The 22,817-nt window shown below is 36.1% G+C and overlaps 3 protein-coding genes across 6 annotated transcripts; 2 read left to right on the top strand and 1 right to left on the bottom strand.

Annotated features, from left to right (window-relative positions):
• Nucleotides 1–87: 87 nt before the first annotated feature.
• On the bottom strand, nucleotides 88–22,714 carry LOC137715883 (SAGA-associated factor 11-like). Of its 4 annotated transcripts, none has more exons than XM_068455244.1 (4): nucleotides 22,606–22,714; nucleotides 22,333–22,408; nucleotides 615–926; nucleotides 88–508 (listed from the first exon to the last, which is right to left on the bottom strand). In XM_068455244.1, the coding sequence occupies exons 2-4, from the start codon at nucleotides 22,381–22,383 to the stop codon at nucleotides 326–328; spliced, it is 546 nt and encodes a 181-aa protein (XP_068311345.1). In that variant the 5' UTR covers nucleotides 22,384–22,408; nucleotides 22,606–22,714; the 3' UTR covers nucleotides 88–325. The 4 variants fall into 4 exon arrangements, with proteins under 4 accessions (XP_068311345.1, XP_068311343.1, XP_068311344.1 ...); XM_068455242.1 differs by lacking the exon at nucleotides 22,333–22,408 and adding an exon at nucleotides 1,744–1,819 and having other exon boundaries at nucleotides 22,606–22,665; XM_068455243.1 differs by lacking the exons at nucleotides 22,333–22,408; nucleotides 22,606–22,714 and adding exons at nucleotides 1,744–1,819; nucleotides 2,048–2,072.
• Nucleotides 3,174–4,213, top strand: LOC137716503 (protein ALP1-like; the record flags this gene model as incomplete). Its single annotated transcript, XM_068455960.1, has 1 exon — nucleotides 3,174–4,213. A coding segment is annotated over exon 1 (1,014 nt), but the record flags the coding sequence as incomplete, so codon positions are not given.
• On the top strand, nucleotides 18,549–20,089 carry LOC137715529 (receptor-like protein kinase FERONIA). The gene has a single exon (XM_068454881.1). The coding sequence runs from the start codon at nucleotides 18,549–18,551 to the stop codon at nucleotides 20,013–20,015; it is 1,467 nt and encodes a 488-aa protein (XP_068310982.1). The 3' UTR covers nucleotides 20,016–20,089.
• Nucleotides 22,715–22,817: the final 103 nt, after the last annotated feature.

The raw sequence follows: 22,817 nt of genomic DNA, 5'->3' as shown, positions 1-22,817 counted from the left end.
TAGTTAACAAAGCTTGGATTGGGTTTTCGTATGTGTAACATAAGTTCAGCAAACAATTAGAATTTGGAAACAAAATCAACTTTTATCAGATTCAGAATTATCATTCAAGATATGATCAAGAATGTTATATACAAGGCACTCTTCTTCGTACTGAAAAATGGATGTCATCACATAATTTCTGCAGTTATATTATGTAACAGTGGACTAACCAACAGACTGCTATTCAAAATTTGGCTTCACTTTCCACTAACATCACGACCTAAGCAAGTATGCAAGATCCATTGCATCCAAGTAACTTGGGGAGCTCACCAGTGCTTAAACTGTTTCATGGCTCTTCCAATGCGCCATTCGAGTACTCCTCACCAGCAACAGCGGATGCTCCATTTGATAACCGGTTTGTGCTGTTGGAATTTGAATATGCGGAGTATGTAGATGCAGGGTTTCCCCGTGAATTCCGAGTCTGTGCAGCCGTGCTACTTCTTGTCACCTTGAGGCGAGCCTTTCTACCCTGTGGTGGAGCAACATATCACAATATCTATTAGTCTCTCGTTTAAGGACTTCACAAATAAAAACTGGGGGAATGTCTACTACATGAAAAGATGACAGATAATTACCTTTCCCATACACTTCTCCAGATGAGGAGCAAACCTCCCAGCCACGATAGACCGACCACAATTCATGCACTCAAACACTTCACTGGCTACAGAAGGGTGATTCTGCCCAAATATGTCAACCACGTATTTGCCATTTGCTTCACCACTATTACTAGGATCAGCTACCCTCACCCGTGCTTGGGCTGAAAGCCTTAGTTCTTCTTCCTCTTCTTCAAAATTACGATCAAGACCCAACTTTGCTATTCGATGACACTCAGATGCAACATCAACAATAATTGAATCGAGGAGGTCCCCAAAAACATGAGACGAAAGCTGCAACCACAAGCCATCAAATTAGGAAATTATATTGTCAACCGATTTCTACATGCACACACGGTTAACATCAATCATCTTCATTCTAGGCATTGCCTACACTAGAACATTCACAAACAAAAAGAAAAATCCTATACTGCTCTGAAGTAGAAATTTATGATTATACCAGAGGGATTGGCCTTCGAACATCCCGTACCTAAACATTCATTGAAAACGTAAAATCCACCAGTTTCTTCCACTATGATAATCAAACTCATATCTTTAGTTCCGTCAATTTGCTCATCTTGACAAAGAATTTGGTAAATGGCCGAAGACAACCCTTGTATCATGGGCATTTTCTCTTTCTCGAAAAGATGTGATCATCAAACCAAAGCAAGATATCTACAACTTACTAGTACAGAACCACTTAGCCATTAAAATCATTAGAGCTAGCGATTTGTTCTTCCAAAAGGTCAAGAACAGATAACTGTGAAATCATCTACAAATGGACAAAATGCATCTCATTGCATTATTTTTATCTTCATTCTTCTATTGACAAAACACTACTCTAAACCACTCCAATTTACGAGGACGAGGATACGAACTATGCTACAAAGGGGAGGCAAAATGTCATAACCAACCGGCCTAACTCACATCTCCATTTCAATGCATTTAAACACATAACAACTCAAAACCCACAAAAATTTTCCAACCCATTTTTCATACAGATTCAAACCAAAAGTTCAAAATCCCTCAACTTCTTCCGGATCCGAAACCGCAAAACCCAAATGCAAAAAGGAACAAAAGGGTGTTGCTTTGAATGTAAAAGGGGAAATACCTGAGCATCGGGAGAAGAGGACATATCATTTTCTTCATTTGGAAGCGACATGAAGGAGCTAAATGGGTTTATAAACCTACCCAAAATACAGAAAATTTATTAGAATTCATCGCCAAACAAAAGAAGAAATTGTTTTTTGAAAAGCAAATTTGATATTAAATCAAGAATTTATAAGTGTATCAGTTCAGAATTTATAAGTATACAGATCGTGGAATTGAATTTATTGAACTAAGAGAGAGAGAGAGAGAGAGAGAGAGAGAGAGAGAGAGAGAGAGAGTGAGTGAGAGGGAAGAGAGGGACTTACTGATTGTTTCGAAAGGAGAGGGAAGTGATCGGTAGCTACTCTGAGACTGAAGGTAGAGAGCGAAGCGATGCTAAATTGATGGAATTGGGATTCTGAGAACGGAAAACGGAGAGTGATACACTGCCACGCGCTTGTTTGTGTTATTGACTTCAACCTATCATAGGATGCCATCTGGTCTCGTAGAACTAAATTTCACACCCGAAACAGATTCATAATTACATTGGATACTCGTTTGCCATATTCCACAAGAATAATGCTATCTACTTCTTAATTGCGATCATCAGATGTGATTCTTAGAGCAACTCCAGCGTTGGAGCCCTCCCCCTGGCAATACACTATTCAATCCACCTAATGAACAGTAACTGCCCTTAATGAACAGTAAGTAGTCCTGGCAATAGAATTTGCATCTCCACCGTTACACTTCAATAGCCCTGGCAATAGGCAATAAAATATTAATATTTTTTTTTTTATAAAATAATACAAAATAATTTTAATTGTAATATCGGATAAGATTTTTAATCGTTCTCGTTGCGCCACGTGTCATTATCCGAAGTATTATTAAATAATACAAAATAATACAATTATTGGTGATGGATTTCTGATAAGATTATTAACCAATCACGTCGCGCCACGTGTCATAATCGGTTCACAATCTTTGAGGATAGATTTCCATCAGATTTTTAACGAATGACGGCATGCCACGTGTCATAATCTGTTCACAATCTTTGAGGATAGATTTCCATCAGATTTGTAACGAATGACGGCATGCCACGTGGCATTATGCAGAACCTAATCCTTTCTGAATCCTCTATATAATCCACCATCCATCCTCACAAATCTCACACCAAAATTCTCAAGATCTTTATCATTATTCATAATTTCTGTTTATTTCTTTTAATGTCTTCTTCTTCTTCCTCAAGGATGATGTGGGAATACAATCAGGAAGAGGAAGAATTGTTTAACGAATCTGAAGCAATCTTCAATCACCAGGGGGTAAGAAATGAGAGGGAAGAGGATGAGGAGCGTCAAATGAGAAATGACGAAGTAAGAAGGGGCAGAGCCTCACATTCCCGTCGAGTCATCCAAGATGCGGCTCAGATCTGCAGGCCTAGCCGTTCCGGAAACCTTGATAGAAGCAGGCAACGACGAGGTATGGAACTCTTGGATGATTATTTTGTTCCTAATAGTGCATTCCCTGATACGTACTTTAGACGTCGTTTTAGAATGGAACGACATTTGTTCAACAAAATCATGATTGCTGTTTGCAACCATGATTCTTATTTTGTGCAAAAAAAAGATGCTTTTGGTGCTATGGGTCTACTGCCTGAGCAAAAAATTACTGCTGCCTTGCGGATGCTTGCATATGGAGCATCTGCAGACCAAGTGGATGAGATAACGAGGATGGGGCAATCAACCATTCTTGAGTCCCTGATGAGGTTTTGCGGAGCAATCGAATCTATCTACACCGCTGAGTACCTCCGCAAACCTACACACATGGACTTGGAGCGGCTGTTGAAGAAGGCGGAGATGCGTGGCTTTCCTGGGATGATTGAAAGCATTGATTGTATGCACTGGACGTGGAAAAACTGTCCAAGTGCATGGCAAGGCGCTTACGGGGACAGAAAAGGAGCAAAAAGTATCATTCTGGAGGCGGTGGCATCTTTTGATACATGGATTTGGCACGCCTTTTTCGGGGTCCCGGGAGCTCAAAATGACATCAACGTCCTTGCCCAATCCCTAGTGTTCAACGATGACCTGCAAGGAAAGGCACCAAAAGTTACGTATGAGGTCAACGGACATATGTACGACGGGCCATACTACCTAGCTGACGGCATCTACCCGCGCTGGTCAACCTTTGTCAAAACAGTGCCACGTCCGCGGAGTGCAAAGGAAAAACACTTTGCAAGCTGTCAAGAGGGGTGCAGGAAGGATGTAGAGCGTTGTTTCGGTATCCTCCAAGCTCGCTGGGCGATCGTCAGGGGTGCTGCCAGATTGTTTGATGTAGAGTCGCTTCGATCCATCATGATGACGTGCATCATTCTTCACAACATGATTGTGGAAGATGAGTACGATTATGAAGCTGTTGATGAATATGAGCCAGACCCGATGAACAATTCAAGAACACGTATATATTGTGCTCATGACGCCACCGATGAGCCCGTGCAACATGAGCCATTATAAAGGGATGGACGTTACAATGAAAGGCTCATTCAACGATATAGTGCATTTCAAATGCCAGACATGCACAATGCCCGACAAATTGACTTGATAGAGCACCAGTGGGCATTGAAACAAGCTGAAGATAATTAAGTTCATTTAGTGTGTTTTTTTTAATTTGGTATGTTTATGTTATTTTATTTGGTGTGTTTTATTATTTGGTATGTTTATGTAATTTTTTTATGTTTATGTTTATGTAATTCTTAGTATATGTACTTCTTAGTATGTTTATGTATTTTTTTTATGTTTATGTTTATGTAATTCTTAGTATATGTAATTTTTTTATTTTTATGTTTATGTTTATGTAATTCTTAATATACAAGGACTTTTAATTTAAACAATGGACTTTTAATAAATAACTTACCAAATTAAATTGAATAAATATTCAAGAAATTGGAAACAACATAAATAATACAAACAATAAATAATAAATTACAACCCAAAGTGATTGGAAAATTATGGGCTCCGATTACAAAAAGTACTCTATTCATCATCACTTAACCAATTTGTGGTGCTAGGATGATCTTCTCTTGCGGTGCTAGAACCACCTTGGATTGCTTCTCTTGCACGCCTCCATCGCACAACGTCTGCTTTCTCTGACTTCCAAAAAAATTTAGAATTTGGAGACTTCCCTTCTAAAGACATGTTCATAATCTCACGATCTTGTTGAGCCCGTCTTTCTTCTCTAACATGTTCCCTTTCTTGCCTAAGTAGCTCTCTTTCTCTCTCATTAGCATAAAATTCTCTCTCAACAGCTGCTTGTTTTGATGCCTCTCTAGCCTTATCAGCCTCATCTTTCGTCAGGTCCCTCGCCAAAGTCAATTCACCTTGGCGAGTAAGTTCTTCCATGAACTTTGCATAATCATTCTTGGAAGCACTCCCTTTTCTCTTTGAAGCCTTCTTACCTTGAGGCCTAATTGGAAAACGGGTCGAACCCGACGCGCGTTCAGGGAGGGGCGTTTCGGGCACTTCTTCTGCATCATCTTCATGAACATGATCGGGTGTAGAGTGTAGAGGGGTGTTGTTCATGTGCACTTCTGGACCGACTAGCACAACTCTAAATTTAGGACAATCTTTGACAATATTCCAACATTCCCACCGGTTGAATGATTTATTTTTGCTTTTGGTTTTGGCAGCGTACCAAGCTTGTACTTGAAGTTCCTACATAATGAAAATAAGTAAGAAGGCTTCAAGTTTAGTAAATAATGAAAATAAGTAACAAATAAATAATTATAATGAAAATAAGTAACTAGCAAATATATACATATATATAAGTAACAAATATAATGAAAATAAGTAAGAAGGCTTCAAGTTTAGTAAATAATGAAAATAAGTAACTAGCAAATATATACATATATATATATATAAGTAACAAATATAATGAAAATAAGTAAGAAGGCTTCAAGTTTAGTAAATAATGAAAATAAGTAACTAGCAAATATATATATATATATATATATATATATATATATATATATATATATGTCATGTTAATCATAACATGGGGCTAGAGTTCCAAGTTTAGTAAATAAATAATACAAACAAACAAATAAATAAATAATACAAACAACATAATTATAATGTAACAAATAAGTAACAATAAATAATAAATTTTGTACGTAACAAATAAATAATACAAACAAATAATTATAATGTAAGTATGTAACAAATAAATAATACAAACAAATAATTATAATGTAAATTTGGGTATCAAATAAATAATATATTGTTACCTGATCCGAGTAATTTTCCCCACTTCGAATATTACTACTAGCTTGTGCCAAAGCGTCTCTCCATGTACTAAACGATTGGCTAAGTAATTTCCAACGACTGGACATCGATTCTTTGGTTCTTTTCCCACCAATTTTCTCAAGAAAATTGGTATGAATAAGACTCCACATTTCTCGCAACTGCATCTCATTACCCGTAAGCGAACTATGAGTAACTTCAACCCAACTAGTACACAACGCAACATCTTCAATAAGCGACCAATTCGTACCTGCACCAGTGGTCATTTTGTTGAAAAAAAATGGATTCAAACTTTGAGACAAAGAAAGGAATGTGATTGAAAGTAGTTGAGAAAATATGAAATTGTTGTGTAAGGTAGATGATAATGAGAAGGTATTTATAGAAAAGTAAAAACAATTTTTTTTACAATTTTTTTCAGATTTTTCAGATATTTTTTTGAATTTTTTTGAATTTTTTTGATTTTTTTTTAAATTTTTATTCAATTAATTAATCTCTGCCGTTGGATATAAAAAAATTTGAATTCCAACACTCCAGATTGTGCCACGTGTCACAACGGTAACTTTTCAGATTTTTAAAACTATTTTTTCATTTATTTTTTAATTTATAAAGAATTTTAATATCCACCGTTGATCTCAGATCGAACGATGGATATTAAATCTGACTTTTTTTTTTCTTTTTACCGTTGAGATCTAACGGTCCGCATTAAGTGACCGTTAAGATCTAACGCACCGTGGGAAGCCACGTGGCTTCCCAACGGTAACTGACACTTGCTTTTTTAAATTTTTTTTGTGTCGGCGACGCGCCCCCACGCGCGGGTGGGGTGCACGCGCCTGACACAAAAAAAATTAAATAATGCGCTGATGCCACCCTGGCGTCAGCCTTGCGTCACCCCCACCTCGGGCTCAAGGCCTGGCAATCCCTCACGGGCCTCCCCCTGCCTTCGGCCTCCCCCACGCTGGAGCGACGCCACCGGCCCTCGGGCCATTGTTTTGGACCCCTTCCCCCGAGCAAAACCCCACGCTAGGGATGCTCTGAGCCAATTGAATCCGCAAAGTAAACCCCAACTAACCCACTAACCCATAAAATCCAACACAAAAAAGAAGATTTGGATTAACCCATAACATCCTTGGATGGTTGTCACTTGTCACACCCCAAAAATGTTAAACAGACATTTTTACCAATCTACGACTTTGTTCTTATATGCAGTTGTACACTTCACACTTCCAACCAAAAAGAAGCCACTCATATTGTTTTTTATTACAGTATAATAATATTCTTTATTAAGTAGGAGTTGAACTTTCGCATATCGCGAATTCAACACAAAGTTATTATAGTTGATTTGTTATAAGTCTTAATTTACCTTTTAGGGTAATGTTTTGTTGTATTTAGAAGAAGAAAATATTATTTTGTGTGATTGTAACATTATCAAACATTTTCTTATTACATGTGAATCAGGAACATACACAACAAAAGAAGTAGCATACACAACATGACCACGTGATTGGATATTTGAAAAAAGAAATTTCTAACCACTTGTATTAGGAAATAGTCCATGTGTTTCATACATCCAGTCAATTTGATCCCTATGTTTTTAATTTGGCCAAAAATGTAATGCCATCAACCCCGTCAACTTCGTCTTCACTAATCTTTCAAAATCTTTGTTTACTTTCTATGAAAATAGTAATCTTAAAAATTATCATGTAGTTGATTTGCAAGATGTCCACAAGACTATCTGTTGCAAAAATATTTTGAAGTCTCGTCGTCAATCATCTGATCTCGCGTGCATTTAATGGATTTACAGTGAAATTACATTTTCGTCTCAATTTTAACGGTTATTTAACTGATTGTCTATGATTGGTCAATAGAGATAAACACGATGACCAATTTGGCCAAATTAGAAACACGGGCACCAAATTGATCAATAGATTTAACATTTAAGTCTTTATATTATGAAATTTGATGTACCGAGTTGTGTTCTCGACTCACTAAAAAATTTCTCCACGTGACGGCTCCAAATCATTTCGTGACTGACAGGCATAAAAAATAAACCACCAATACTACTGTGTAGTCGCAATAACTTAGCAAGCAAGAGAGATTAGAAATTCAGAGATGAGGTCCTGAGGATGGTGACAGAAGCAGCAGCATGGGCACCTTCCATGGCTCCTACGCCTTCTTCTCCACAAGACCAAGACGTGATCCGCACCTTGCTCGGCAGGCACTGCGCCTTGCATGGAGAGGTCATGATCGTGGTTGTGATTCTTCTGTTTGCTGCCTTCATTTTCTGCCTTTTTGTGTTTCCCTGTCTCCAGCGAGCGAAGAATCGTCATCCGTGATCTTCGCTCAATGAAGACTCCAACGTCGTTCAGAAGCCGTGTAGTTGTTTTTCATCATGGTTTATGAAAAGGAGGGCAGATGAACATGTTGCAAGCTCAACAGAGTTGCCATTGAGGAGGTGCAGTAGTGAAGTTACAAGAAACTCTAGTTCATAACATTGCGGTTTCAACCAACCTTTTTTTTTCCTGTTGCACGCGCTTGTTTATTTCTAACCTTTGAAATGAATATATCGAACTAGAATAAGCGTGTAGAAATGAACAAAAATGTGCAAAAGGAGAAAAATGGCGTGCGGATATCATTTATGTTGTACTCAGAGAACTTTGCATAGGAGATTTGGTGTCTGGGCTTTGAATGGCTAACATGTAATCTGGGATGTGGTTGTGATGAGAGCCTTCCATATCGGTATCACTGTAAAATGTCTCTTTAACCCCTACAGCTTGTCTAAAGTAGGCTTATATATCTGTGTATTTATATGGTCTGAATTGTCAATCACCCACCTAAATATCTTTCTATTTTCATTCATGTTTTCTGGTATTATTTCGCTAAATTCATCTGCCTCCTTTGAGTTGGTGAAATGATTGATATCGAAAACTTCTTTCAAAACTTTGCCTCGAGGAAAAAAAAGCAGCTCTTCATATCGAAGAACTTTGTTTCGGTTTTTTGTGCTCCTGCTACATGTATCTGTGATCTAAGCATTTTCTGGAACTCAAAAATGCTTAAACCAGAGTGGAACATTGTGCAGCAAACATTTTCCGTTGACTTCTGGGCTAAATTAAGATTACATAGAACACATACAGAAAATGCATCGATGCACGCTGAATGCTTCAGATTACAAGAAGAAACAGTGTCTTCTTATTCATGCACGAATGGTAAGTAATTTGCAATGTCATGAATTTTCACGAAAGAGAATCGCGGTAATGACACTGATTGAGACCTTCCAATTGAAGATGGCAACACATATGGAACTAGAATTGGATGATATCTAGCAGATGTGCCAACAGTTTCTGGAATAACAGATGTACCACTGCCTTGATGAAATGGAAAAGTCTACTCATCATGAATAACATGTCTTGAAATAATCAACATTTTTTTAGCTCAACGGTAACATATGACACCTTTATACCCGAGATCATAGCCTAGAAACACACATTGATCTGTGCGAGCATCCAACTTGGAGGAATTGTAGGTCTAAGATCAGGATAAACTGAAGTTCCAAACACTTTCAGTGAACGAAGCACTGGTGGAACCTTAAACAACTTGAAAAATGGAGATTGCGTGCCTAGAGACTTACATGGCATCCTATTAATCAGAAAAACAGCATGTGCACAAGCATGGTACCAAAAATTATGTGGTAACTTGGCAGTTGTAAGTAAAGTCACACTACTACAATTTAGCTTTAGGTGTCGAACGATAGTGGTGGTTTATTAAGTCATTATGTCGGATAAAAGATATTCGACACATCATTCAGTTAGTGTCGGAAAACAATGAAATCCTGTCGGTTATATCCGACATAAATTTCTGGCAGATATTTAGTGTTGGATGCAACCACCATAATATTATTATAACCACCAATATTTTTGAATTCTTTTTTTTTTTTTAACATATTCCGTCGGTTTTTAAGTTAATGGTGAAGGTTATAACCAACAGAAATTGACTATTTTATTATTTTAGTTTCTGGCAGTTATTATTTTAGTATTCTGACGGTTATAACCGACTTAAATTGACTATTTTATTATTTTAAAATGTTATATTGATTAAAAATAAATAAATAAACAATAGGTTTAAATATATATTTTTTTTTCACTCATGGACGTGTGGGATACTAATCTACAGGACCTCTAGTCCTTTTCGTCATTTCCCTTCAAACGATAATCATACACAGTTTTCGCTTTTTTCTTTTTGTTCTTGATTGGCTTCTCCTCCCTGACCATTTCTTATTTACATCCCAAACCTTCCAATTTCCTAAGCTACCATACAAACCCAAGATCAATGTTGCCGATCTTGATATATTTTTCATACATCATATAAATTAAACAACATTGAGACATATCGAATTGGAGATCATACACAATTTGATATGTAAAGTATAAAATATTTTTCTTGAATTTTTCTTAAATAACCGCATTTTCACAAGTTATTTTCTTTTCAATCTCCTTTTCAATATGTAATCCAAACCTAAAAGTATACAAGTCTCCAAAATCTGTTTCTATGTAAATCCTTCGTATAATTTTACTTTATTACTCATTAAATCGGAAAAATTACAGTTTGTACAACTCTCATGGTCTAGATTAAGATAATAGATAATTAAAAAAATATATATAAAAAAAAAAATTAAAGTATCAGCTTCTACATTAAGATTACAGATAGCTTAAAAATTAAAAATATAAAAAAAAATTAAATTTTCTGTTTAGAGATAAGGTTTTACATTTTCACATCTAGATGCGATGTAATCGGTATCAGACACATCTAGCTGTTATTATTTTAGTATTCTGGCAGTTATAACCGACAGAAATTGACTATTTTATTATTTTAAAATGTTATATTGATTATAAATAAATAAACACATGGTTTTAAAAAAAAAATTCACTCATGGCCTTGTCGGATATAATCGACATGAATAAAGTAAAAAATCATCAAAATTGGAGCAAAAATAACCGTTAATTTGTAATTTTTCGTTTATAACCGTTGAAAACTTTTGTTATGTTACCTAATCTCTAAATGATTGTTTTTTCTGATTTTTTACGTATGCGATCTCAAGGTGTGTACAAACAAGTTTGACGGTTAGATCATTGAAAAAAGTTTCATAGAATGCGTATCGAGTCAAAATGGTAGATTAAATAAATACTTAAGAGTTAAATGTTATATTTCCATTAAGTATAAAATAAGATTTTGTGGTATTCAGTAATGTAAATATTTTAAATTGAAGATCAAATTTATTCGTTGCATTCTTATAAGGTCAAGGAGTGTCTGTAAAAAAATCATTAAAATCGGAGCTAAAATAACTGTTAAATTATGATTTTTCATTTATAACCGGCGAAAACTTTTGTTCCATTACGTAATTTCTGAATGCTTGTTTTTTTACGATTTTTTACGTATGTAATCTCGGAGTGTATACAAATAAATTTGACGGTTGGATCGTTGAAAAAAGTTTCATAGAATGCATATCGTGTCAAAACGGTAGATTAAACAAACTCTTAGAGTTAATATTATACTTCCATCAAGTATAAAATAAGATTTTGTGGTATCCACTAGTGTAAATATTTTAAATTGAAGATCGAATTCATTCAATGCATTCTTATAGGGTTGATGAGTGTAGCTGTAAAAAAGTATCAAAATCAGAGTAAAAATAATCGTTAAATTGTGATTTTTCGTTTATAACCGTCGAAAATTTTTGTTACCTAATCTCTAAATGTTTTTTTATTTTTATTTTTTTTGTGATTTTTTACTTATGCGATCTTATAGTATCTACAAACAAGTTTGACGGTTAGATCATTGAAACTAGCTTTGCAGAATGCATATCTCCATTAAATTTGCCTAAATTTTTAAGTGAGAAAAGTAATTTGTGCTAAATTTTTATTATGTTTTTCAAGTATTGATTAGAAAATAATTAGGTTGTGTGATGACATTTTCATTGTACAATTATCTTTTTGTTTCTTTATTGCATATTTTACATGGGTTATTATCTATTAAACCAAACAATTATTTATTTAATTTTTTAAAACATATTCTATTTAAATACATATTATTTATTTATTTGTTAAACCAAACAATTATTATTTTATTTTTTAAAATCGTAACAAAATTTTGGGAGGGAATTTTAGGGGGATTTTTACCGTCATATTTTTTCTGTCAATTATAACTGACAATAATAAAAAAAATTTATCAATTTATATTTAAAAAAATATTTTTATCAGTTTTAACCAATAGTAATAAAATTTTTCGGAATAAAATCCCTCTATCTCTTCCTTGCGACGGTGACTTCTCCTTTCCTCCTTATTTCCCCCTTTTCTCCAAACTCCAAACCCGACGTAATAATTCCTTCACATTTCTGCCCGTCGACTGCATCACCTGCAATCTCCAGTCTCCAACTTCAGAAGATCGAGTGAAAGTTTTAGAGCGATAGAAATTACAAGATGGCGGGAAGTGGAAGGGGGTCGAGGTTCTCACTCTTACTGCTCCCTCTGTTTATTTCTTTCTCCATGCTGCCTTACATATCTGTCGATTGACATCGTCCCCATGAGCAAGATGGGCCTTTATCACTCTGTCCGTACTCTCTCTAAAATATTTATTCAATTTCGACTCAATTTTAATGGGTTTTGTTCAAATTTAATGGGTTCTGTTTACTTTTTAATGGGTTTTGTGCAATTTCGTGGTTTTAGATGAAAACCGAGTGGCATGATATGATCGGTCGACACTGCCCAATTTTTGCCGTGAATCGTGAGGTAAATATAAGGTTTATTTCTTGGTGATTTTACATGGGTAGTAAATTTTTGTTGTGTATAAATTTGTAGGTGTTAGTTCCCTTAGTGAAGCCGATGGGCTATACAGGAGCTGATGCTTATAAAATGCAAATATATGGTTAGTAAATTTTTGTTGTGTATAAATTTGTAGGTGTTAGTTCCTTTAGGTGTGTGTTTCCTCATTTCCTTCTCCTTCTCTTCGCTCCGACGAGGAAATCTATTAGTTTGAATTCTAGTAATCATGACAGTTTTGGTGTGCCCATACAAATTCTTCCCCTGTCAAACATGTTGTCATCAGAGAGGAAGAATTTGAAACATAGGTTGAATATGGAAAATGCAATGAATGCAGGGGATATGAAAAGTGCAGAAAGTGGTTTATATTTTTTTTATTATTAATATATTTTCTGTCGGTTTTATCCGACAAGAATACTTTTATTTATTCTTATTAATAAATTCTCTATCGGTTATATCCGATACAAGTTCTGTCGGATTTAGTATTTTCTGTCGGTTTTAACCGATAAAAATACTCTTATTTATTCATTATTAATATATTCTCTGTCGATTTTAGAGTATTTTTTGTCGAAAAATTCATTTCCTGACGCTGGCAATTCTGTCACTTATTATATCCGCCACTGCATCCATTTTCTGTCGAATTTTGCTTAAAATCCAACAATAATATATGTTTCTTGTCGATTATCATAGCGACACTAATAAATAGTTTTGTAGTAGTGTCACCGCAGTTTCTAATAGATGCCTATGTTTTCGTTCAGCAGTACCATTCTGTTTAGGTGTATGGATAGGAAATCAAATGAACAATTCCTTTAGAACTCATCAATTTCTTAAAAACTCATTTATTCACCACCACCATCAGATTGAAATAACTTTACAACTGCTTGAAAATGAGTCTAAATAAAGGCATAGAAAGATTGAAACACTTAAAAGACTTGAGATTTGCGTATTAATGGAAAAATCTAAGTGAATTTGGTACAATCATCTATAAAACTGACATGGTACTTGTAGCCTTCCACAGATACAACAGAAGATGGACCCTATAAAGTAGTACTAATTCTCTCAAAAGGTTGTACAGGCCCCAAAGTTCAAGACTCAAACACTTGTCTAGACATTTTCCCTTGAAGCCAGAAACTACATACATGCTTATTTATATCCCTAGTGTAAGTAATCTGATATTGAGACAACATACTATGAAAAATCTCATTGGTTGGATGCCCTAACCGATGATGCCACAATGATGCTTTGACTAACTACCTAAGAAAGGCCTTCGGAGTAGACTGCAATAGCTTATTAGACTTAAAGAAAAGCTGCTTTGGAATATGATATAGACCCCCATTACTCTTTCCTCTCATGAGTATTGTCTTTGTTGCCTTGTCCTGCACCCAAAATACAAAGTCATCAAGAATAACTTAACAATTATTATCTTTGCATAAGGTATAGACAGAGATAAGACTTGCAGCTAACTCAGGTACACGTAAAATAGTATAAAGATTCAAAGGTTTATAAGATGTTTTGATAGAAGATGAACCCATATTCTTCACTAGTAGGCATTCACCACTACCAACTATGATTTTCTGATCTCCTTCAAATGGTGCAATCATGGTCATGTTTTCAATATTTCCAGTCATGTGATGAGTTGCTTTAGTGTCCATGATCCAAGATTGATTAAGATTACAAGTAGTTGTGGATTGAGCAGTCATAACATTGATAGATTGAGTGGGGTTAAGCTCCCTAGAATGAGTAATTACTCCTATGGAAGCAATTAAGGGCAGTGTGTCCACGTTTGCCACAAATCTGGCACTTAGGAACATGAGCATTGGAAGAAGTTTGTTCGTTTCTGTAGTAGCCATTGGGAGCAGTGTGGCCCCTCTTGCAACAAATTTGACACTTTGGTATAATGTTAGATTTCTGTCCATTAGTTCCATCCAAGAATTCCAGTTTGAACTGCCCTTGTGATTATTAGAAAAGCCAGAAAAAAACCACCACTTCTGTTTGTAAAACCTCCAGAATTGCCTCCTCAATTAAACCTCTGTCTTTGATCGAATCTAGGGCCACTGTAACCATTGTTATTTCTTGGACCTTGAAATTGTTGATGCTGAGAAAAGTTTCCCCCATTAGATTCATTTCCACCATTGCCATTGCCAGAGTTCCTTTGATATTGCCCCACAAATCCAACACCATTATAGGTTTGAGAATTGGAACTATAACCGTATGAATCCTCTCTTTGATAAAATGGTATGTTAGCACTTGTTGCAGACGACTCCCTTTGGTAAAACTGTTTCTGAGCTCCACTAGCAGAAGATTCATCCTGAGAAAACATGCCTGTCATTGGAAACTGCATTGTAGTTTAATATTCTTCTGTTGTTCTTTCTGCACTCAGTAGTTGTGCACAAAATTCCTTCAAAGTTATAGGTGACTCTCTTACCACAATCACAGTTCTTATCATGTTATACTCAGATGGTAAACCAGCGAAGGCGGCAACAATCAAATCATTCTCTGAAATATTTTCTCCTGCAGCATGTAATTGATCCATCAAATGTTTAAGCCTCAGTAAATATTTCTTTATTGAATCAGCTCCTTTCTTGATTGTGTGTAGCTCAGTCTTGAGATGATTTATCCTTGCCCTTGACATAGTAGCATACATGTCAGTAAGTTGTGTACAAGCCTCATGAGCTGTCTTGCTGCCTACTACATATTCATTTGCCTCATCACCAAGTGTTGCAATCAGAAGACTCAGTAATGCCTTATCAGTCTTCATCCACTTACAATGTGCTACTGTTATTTCCTTTGTTACTCTACTCTCTAAAGACACTACATACTTAGGTGGACAAATATTGGTACCATCAAAGTAGTCAAAAAGATTATATCCTTCTAGGACAGATTGAAATTGAAAGGACCACTTAGCAAAGATATCTTTCACCCAGCAAATAATAGAATTCGTGTCAATAAGACCAAATTCATACATATCAGAGAGCTTTGTGCCCTAATTTGTGTTTTCTGGAAAGAAATAGGAGCTTCGGGCCATAATCCTTTTCAACAAATCAAGATTTTGAAAAAAACAGTAAGCTTTGTGCTACAACAATATTAGAATCAGATTCAGTATCCAAGAAACATATATGGCTTCATGCCTCAACGATTTTCCAGGAGATTCAACATTTTTCCAATAACGACATAAATCGGAATCGCTTCGTGCCTCAATTTTAGTCTCAAGAACAATCAATCACCTTGAGAGTCGAAAGAAAAAACCTGATTTCACAAGTATCGTCAAGATCCAAACAGCACCGCCATTGTTGAAACTTCGAGAAAAAGAACCAACAATCAAGTGAAAATCCGTTTTGAATCAGCACTGGCTTGCTCCGATCAGCACCGCGCCCCCAAAAAGAATGAACCGGCTCAATACCATCATAACAGTTGTTACAAGGAAGCAGAAAAGGACACACAGAGTTTTAGAGAAAGAATTGTAAAGATGCTTTTGTATTAGAGGGATAAAACCTTCATTACATTGTAAATATAATCCATTCACTATTTGTATTAGAGGGATAAAACCTTCATTACATGCTAAGTAATCTTCTAACTAACTATTTTCCAATGGTCAACAATCATCCAATCTAGCTAGAATCTAATGGTCTATAATCAAAGCACATGTTTTAACTAAGATTGTGCCACTTGGCATTTACATGGTTAATAAAGCCTTCATTTATTATATATCATATAAATAAGTGCATATTTATTATATAACATATAATATATGTAAATATTGAAAAATTCTCCTTAGTACTTTGGCAAATCATCTAATGGTATGAGATACGTTCAAGTGATTACGAGTTCGTGGTGCATTACGAAATATTTTTTGAATCTCGTATGAATTTATTTTATATTGTATATGTGTGACTGACGGCTTTAAAATTGTTGAATTTTCAAAAGTGTCAAAATCATGGAATTTTCAAAATTCAATTAGTTGGTAATCAATATACGTTGGACTAAAACATGAAAAGTGACTAGCATATTTTCAAAAACTAATTCAGTATTATAAAGTTCTTAAAGAATTTTCATTTTCATATCTAACATAAACGAGGGATGTCACCCAGTACTACGATCTGGTGGTATTCCTCTTTATTTGAAAGTGAAAGGTCTTAGGTTCGAATTTCAAGTGTCCATTTACTTGTATAATAACATGTGGTGTGTCACCCGGTACTCTGGCCACATTGAAAAATTTCTTCAACAAAGTTAAGATGACCAAGCGTCCCACATATAAGCAAAGCGTTCCAGATGTAGGTCAAGGCTACCGTGTCCAAGACTCCATCAAGTCTTTCATCACTCTTTTACACTCTTGACTTTTGATGAAAACCGCGTTCCAATTCAGGTATCCTTGCTATATATTGATGTACGTATAAACAATACAATTTGGTAAAGTTGGAGATAAGGTCATGCATCATAAAACGGACTGATCATCGGCAGAGAGAAATGGAGAGCAATATGGTTGTTATTTTTGGTGTATTTGTGGCAATGTTTGTGCAAAGTGTGGCAACACAGAAAGTGCATATGGTGGGAGATAACATGGGTTGGACTATTCCAGTATCTGGGGCACAAGAATATGTAAATTGGGCTGCTACTAACAACTTCACGGTGGGTGATACACTTGGTAAGATTTTGCACTCATGCTATTTCACTCGTATTATAATTTAGAATTCATGAACAATATATATATATATATATATATATATATATATATATATCATATTGTGATTTTTCTCATTATATGCTATAAACACGTTGCTCTATTTACTCATTATAATTCTTCTAGACGCTTGTGGTCTAATATCCTAGTAACAAGGTGTTGGGTTTCTACTTATTCGTCCTGGGTTTGAAACAAACCTCTATCTCTCATAAATTATTTTAATAGTTTCAAATCCGAAAGCTGTAGATAGAAGTGATAAAAAAAATAAAAAAAATTCAGGTTATGCTAGAGAGATTAAATTTGGAGACAAAATTTACAAACTAAATGATGTGTCATTAATAGAAATGAGCACATTTATCAATGCTTAAATAGTATATTAATCATCAACTTTCATGTCATTTAGTTTCTAAAAAATTTTCTACAAATTTAATCACCCTAACATTACCCAAATTTTTTTTATATATGTAATGGAACAACGTACGTTGTAGATAGAAGGGATTACAAGCGGTCTCTCTTGAAAGAATAATGGAACTCTAGAAGTTTGAGGGAAACTCTCGATTTTCTGACTAAAAATATGATAAATTGAATAACGTGCAACCCTAAAAGTTGTTTAAATATTTTTAACAAACTTTAGATGCAAAGGAAAATAAAACAAAAAAATTACAAAAATTTTAAAAGTACCCTTTAAACTTCATAATACCCAAACTTTTTGCAAGATGCTCTTTAGATTATCTATATATATTTATTTAAAAAATATTTTTAAAAAATAATATCTAAATAAGTAAAATAAAAAAATAAAACAATAAAACTAATTGTCACATTGGCAAGCGTGTGCGAAGAGACAAGTGATAAAGCCAATAATCAGTTTAACTATGATGTTTGTATGATGAAAATATATTTATCATTTCCCAATAGGAAGGAGACAAGTATTTTCCCGAATAAATATACCTCATTAATTAAGTTAAAAGTAAAAATTGGCCATATTATATTAGTAAAGTTTAAAACTAAATAACCTAATTTTTTTGTACTCACAAAATTTCAATAACTCTCCATGCCAGTTTTCAACTTCGTCACCGGTGTACACAACGTTGTCCAAGTAACGAGGGCATCATTCCACTCATGCAACGAAGAAGAACGAATTGGCTCATCCCTCACAACAAGCCCAGCAAACATCACACTCACCTCCGCAGGCGACCACTACTACATTTGCAATTTTAGCAACCATTGCCAGGCAGGCATGAAGCTAGCCGTCACCGTATCCAATGCTTCCCGAGAATTGCCGCAATCAAGAACAGTGCTCCTTGTCCTTAGTGTAGTTCTTGGCATACTTTTTCTTTCTTCTATCCTAATGATTATTTTGCCTCCCCTCCTAGAGATTTTCCTGCCACGAGGAAAAGTCGAGTCCTCCGGCTCCAACCATCGGAAGACAAAGTCAACAGAGACCCTGGGATCACCTTTACCGCCTTATCTGTGTCGTTACTTTCCACTGGTTGAGATTAAAGCTGCCACCCAAAACTTCAACGATACTTTCGTTATTGGTGTTGGCGGGTTTGGCAATGTGTACAAAGGGTGCATTAATGGTGGTGTCACTCCTGTTGCTATCAAACGGTTGAAACCGAAATCATCACAGGGGGCCCGTGAGTTCAAGACGGAAATCAAGCTGCTTTCCCAACTTCGCCACCGCCATTTGGTTTCACTCATTGGTTACTGCTCCGATAATGGCGAGATGATCTTGGTTTACGATTACATGGCACGCGGCACTTTCAGTGACCATCTGTATCGCACTGGTAACCTTAAACCTCTTCCTTGGGAACAACGACTCCAAATTTGTATTGGCGCAGCGCGAGGATTGCACTACCTTCACAGTGGTGCCAATGGCTCCATTATTCACCGTGATGTTAAGAGCACAAATATTTTATTGGATGAGAAAATGGTCGCCAAGGTTTCAGATTTCGGGTTGTCAAAAATGGGCACGATCAACACGTCCAAAACGCACATCAGCACGGTGGTGAAAGGTAGCTTCGGTTATCTAGACCCAGAATACTTCCGACGTCAACAGCTGACTGAGAAGTCTGATGTGTACTCATTTGGAGTTGTTCTGTGGGAGGTATTGTGTGCAAGGCCAGCTCTGCTGCATACGGTAGAGAGTAGGCAAATCAGCCTTGCTGAGTGGGCCAAGAATTGTCATGGAGACGGGATACTTGACCAAATCATTGACCCAAATGTGAAGGGTCAGATTGAAGTCGAGTGCTTGAACAAGTTCGTTGAGATTGCTATAAGTTGCTTACATGATAAAGGAATCGAACGACCGTCGATGAATGATGTTGTGAAAGGCCTTGAGTTTGCACTACAGCTTCATCAAACGAGCATTGGAAGTAAGGGTGACAATGGAGTTGCCCTTACCAATGACTGGGGTGACAAAACCAGTAGTACGAAGCAAAGTTGTGCTACCAATGAATCCAAACAACATATATCTGTGACAATCTTCTCTGAGATCAACGAATCAAATGGACGATGATGAGCAATATATATTCTGAAAATGATATCTCGATAGGATTTATGTATATGTGTATATTGTTGGAAAATATTAGTATTTAGGTTTATTTTAATGTTTGCTTTTTTGGGGCTTGCCCCTAATAACAGAGTTTCATTTCCTTTCCTATTAGGGTTAGGTTAGTTTTCTATATATATATATATATATGATACTTTGTAGCTCTAGAATAGTAAGTCACCACAATGTAATCCTCCGTGATTTGTAGGCGTCATTCTTTATTTTCGGTTAATAAAATTATATTCATTTGATATTTGTTTGTTCCTCGGTTTGTTCATATGGTTAGTTTGTTCGTCACGTACTCTGATTTTCAACCTATATGACATTGGGTGATACTCAGATGCAACATCAAACCTATATGACATTGGGTGACACTCAGATGCAACATCAACAACAATGGAAGCCGAAAGATGCAACAAGCAGCCAGCAAAGAACGGAAGTATGAAACATTGTCAACTGACTTTTGAATTCACACACGAAATGTTTCAAATTTTGATGTTTTGAATCCCATTACGAAGACTGCAACAGACTTTAGCCATCGTAATTAACAAAGCTTGGATTGGGTTTTCTTATATATGTAATATAAGTTCAGCAAACAATTAGAATTCAGAAACAAAATCAGCTTGTATGAGATTCAGAATTATCATTCAAGGTACGATCAAGAATGTTATATACACGGCGCTCTTCTTCGTACTGGAAAACGAATGTCATCACATAATTCCTCCGGTCATATTATATCACAGTGGAAAGTGGACTAAACCAACAGACTGCTATTCAAAATTTGGCTTCAATTTCCACAAACATCACGACCTAAGCAAGTATGCAAGATCCATTGCATCCAAGTAACTTGGGGAGCTCACCAGTGCTCAAAATGTTTCATGGCTCTTCCAATGCACCATTCGAGTACTCCTCACCAGCAACAGCGGATGCTCCATTTGATAACCGGTTTGTGCTGTTGGAATTTGAATATGTGGAGTACGTAGATGCAGGGTTTCCCCGTGAATTCCGAATCTGTGCAGCCGTGCTACTTCTTGTCACCTTGAGGCGAGCCTTTCTACCCTGTGGTGGAGCAACAAATCACAATATCTATTAGTCTCTCGTTTAAGGACTTCACAAATAAAAACTGGGTGAATGTCTACTACATGAAAAGATGACAGATAATTACCTTTCCCATACACTTCTCCAGATGAGGAGCAAACCTCCCAGCCACGATAGACCGACCACAATTCATGCACTCAAACACTTCACTGGCTACAGAAGGATGATTCTGCCCAAATATGTCAACCACGTACTTGCCATTTGCTTCACCACTATTACTAGGATCAGCTACCCTCACCCGTGCTTGGGCTGAAAGCCTTAGTTCTTCTTCCTCTTCTTCAAAATTACGATCAAGACCCAATTTTGCTATTCGATGACACTCAGATGCAACATCAACAATAATTGAATCGAGGAGGTCCCCAAAAACATGAGATGAAAACTGCAACCACAAGCCATCAAATTAGGAAATTATATTGTCAACCGATTTCTACATGCACACATGAAATCTTTCAAATGTTAAGTTTTGAGGTTACATTAATCATCTTTATTCTAGGCGTTGCCTACATTAGAACATTCGCCAACAAAAAGAAAAACCAGAGGGATTGGCCTTCGAACATCCCGTCCCTAAACATTCATTGAAAACGTAAAATCCACCAGTTTCTTCCACTATGATAATCAAACTCATATCTTTAGTTCCATCAATTTGCTCATCTTGACAAAGAATTTGGTAAACGGTAGAAGACAACCCTTGTATCATGGGCATTTTCTCTTTCTCGAAAAGATGTGATCACCAAACCAAAGCAAGATATCTACATCTTAGTAGTACAGAATCACTTGGCCATTAGAATCAATAGAGCTAGTAATTTGTTCTTCCAAAAGGTCAAGAACGGATAACTGTGAAATCATCTACACATGGACAAAATGCATCTCATTGCATTATTTTTATCTTCATTTTTCTATTGACAAGACACTACTCTAAACTACTCTAATTTACGAGGACGAGGATACGAACTAGGCTGCAAAGGGGAGGCACAATATCGTAACCAACCGGCCTAACCCACATCTCCATCTCAATGCATTTGAACACATAACAACTCAAAACCCACAAAAATTTTCCAACCCATTTTTCATACAGATTCAAACCAAAAGTTCAAAATCCCTCAACTTCTTCCTGGTCCAATACCGCCAAAACCCAAATGCAAAAAGAAACAAAAGGGTGTTGCTTTGAATGTAAAAGGGGAAATACCTGAGCATCGGGAGAAGAGGACATATCATTTTCTTCATTTGGAAGCGACATGAAGGAGCTAAATGGGTTTATAAACCTACCCAAAATACAGAAAATTTATTAGAATTCATCGCCAAACAAAAGAAGAAATTGTTTTTTGAAAAGAAAATTTGATATTAAATCAAGAACTTATAAGTGTATCAATTCAGAATTTATAAGTATACAGATCGTGGAATTGAATTGATTGAACTAAGAGAGAGAGAGAGAGAGAGAGAGAGAGAGAGAGGGACTTACTGATTGTTTCGAAGGGAGAGAGGGAAGTGATCGGAAGCTGCTCTGAGACTGAAGGTAGAGAGCGAAGTGATGCCAAATCGATGGAATTGGGCTTTTGGGGAAGGAGAACGGAGGGGTGATACACTGCGACGCGCTTGTGTATCGACTTCAACCTATCATAGCATGCCATCTGGTCCCGAAGCACTAAATTTCACCTATCGTTGCACGCCATC

The sequence above is a fragment of the Pyrus communis genome, chromosome 14 (assembly GCF_963583255.1).
Source record: "Pyrus communis chromosome 14, drPyrComm1.1, whole genome shotgun sequence".
Classification (NCBI taxonomy): Eukaryota; Viridiplantae; Streptophyta; class Magnoliopsida; order Rosales; family Rosaceae; genus Pyrus; species Pyrus communis.
The sequence above is the reverse complement of the archived record's forward strand: the minus strand, read 5'-3'. Positions and strand labels throughout refer to the sequence as shown.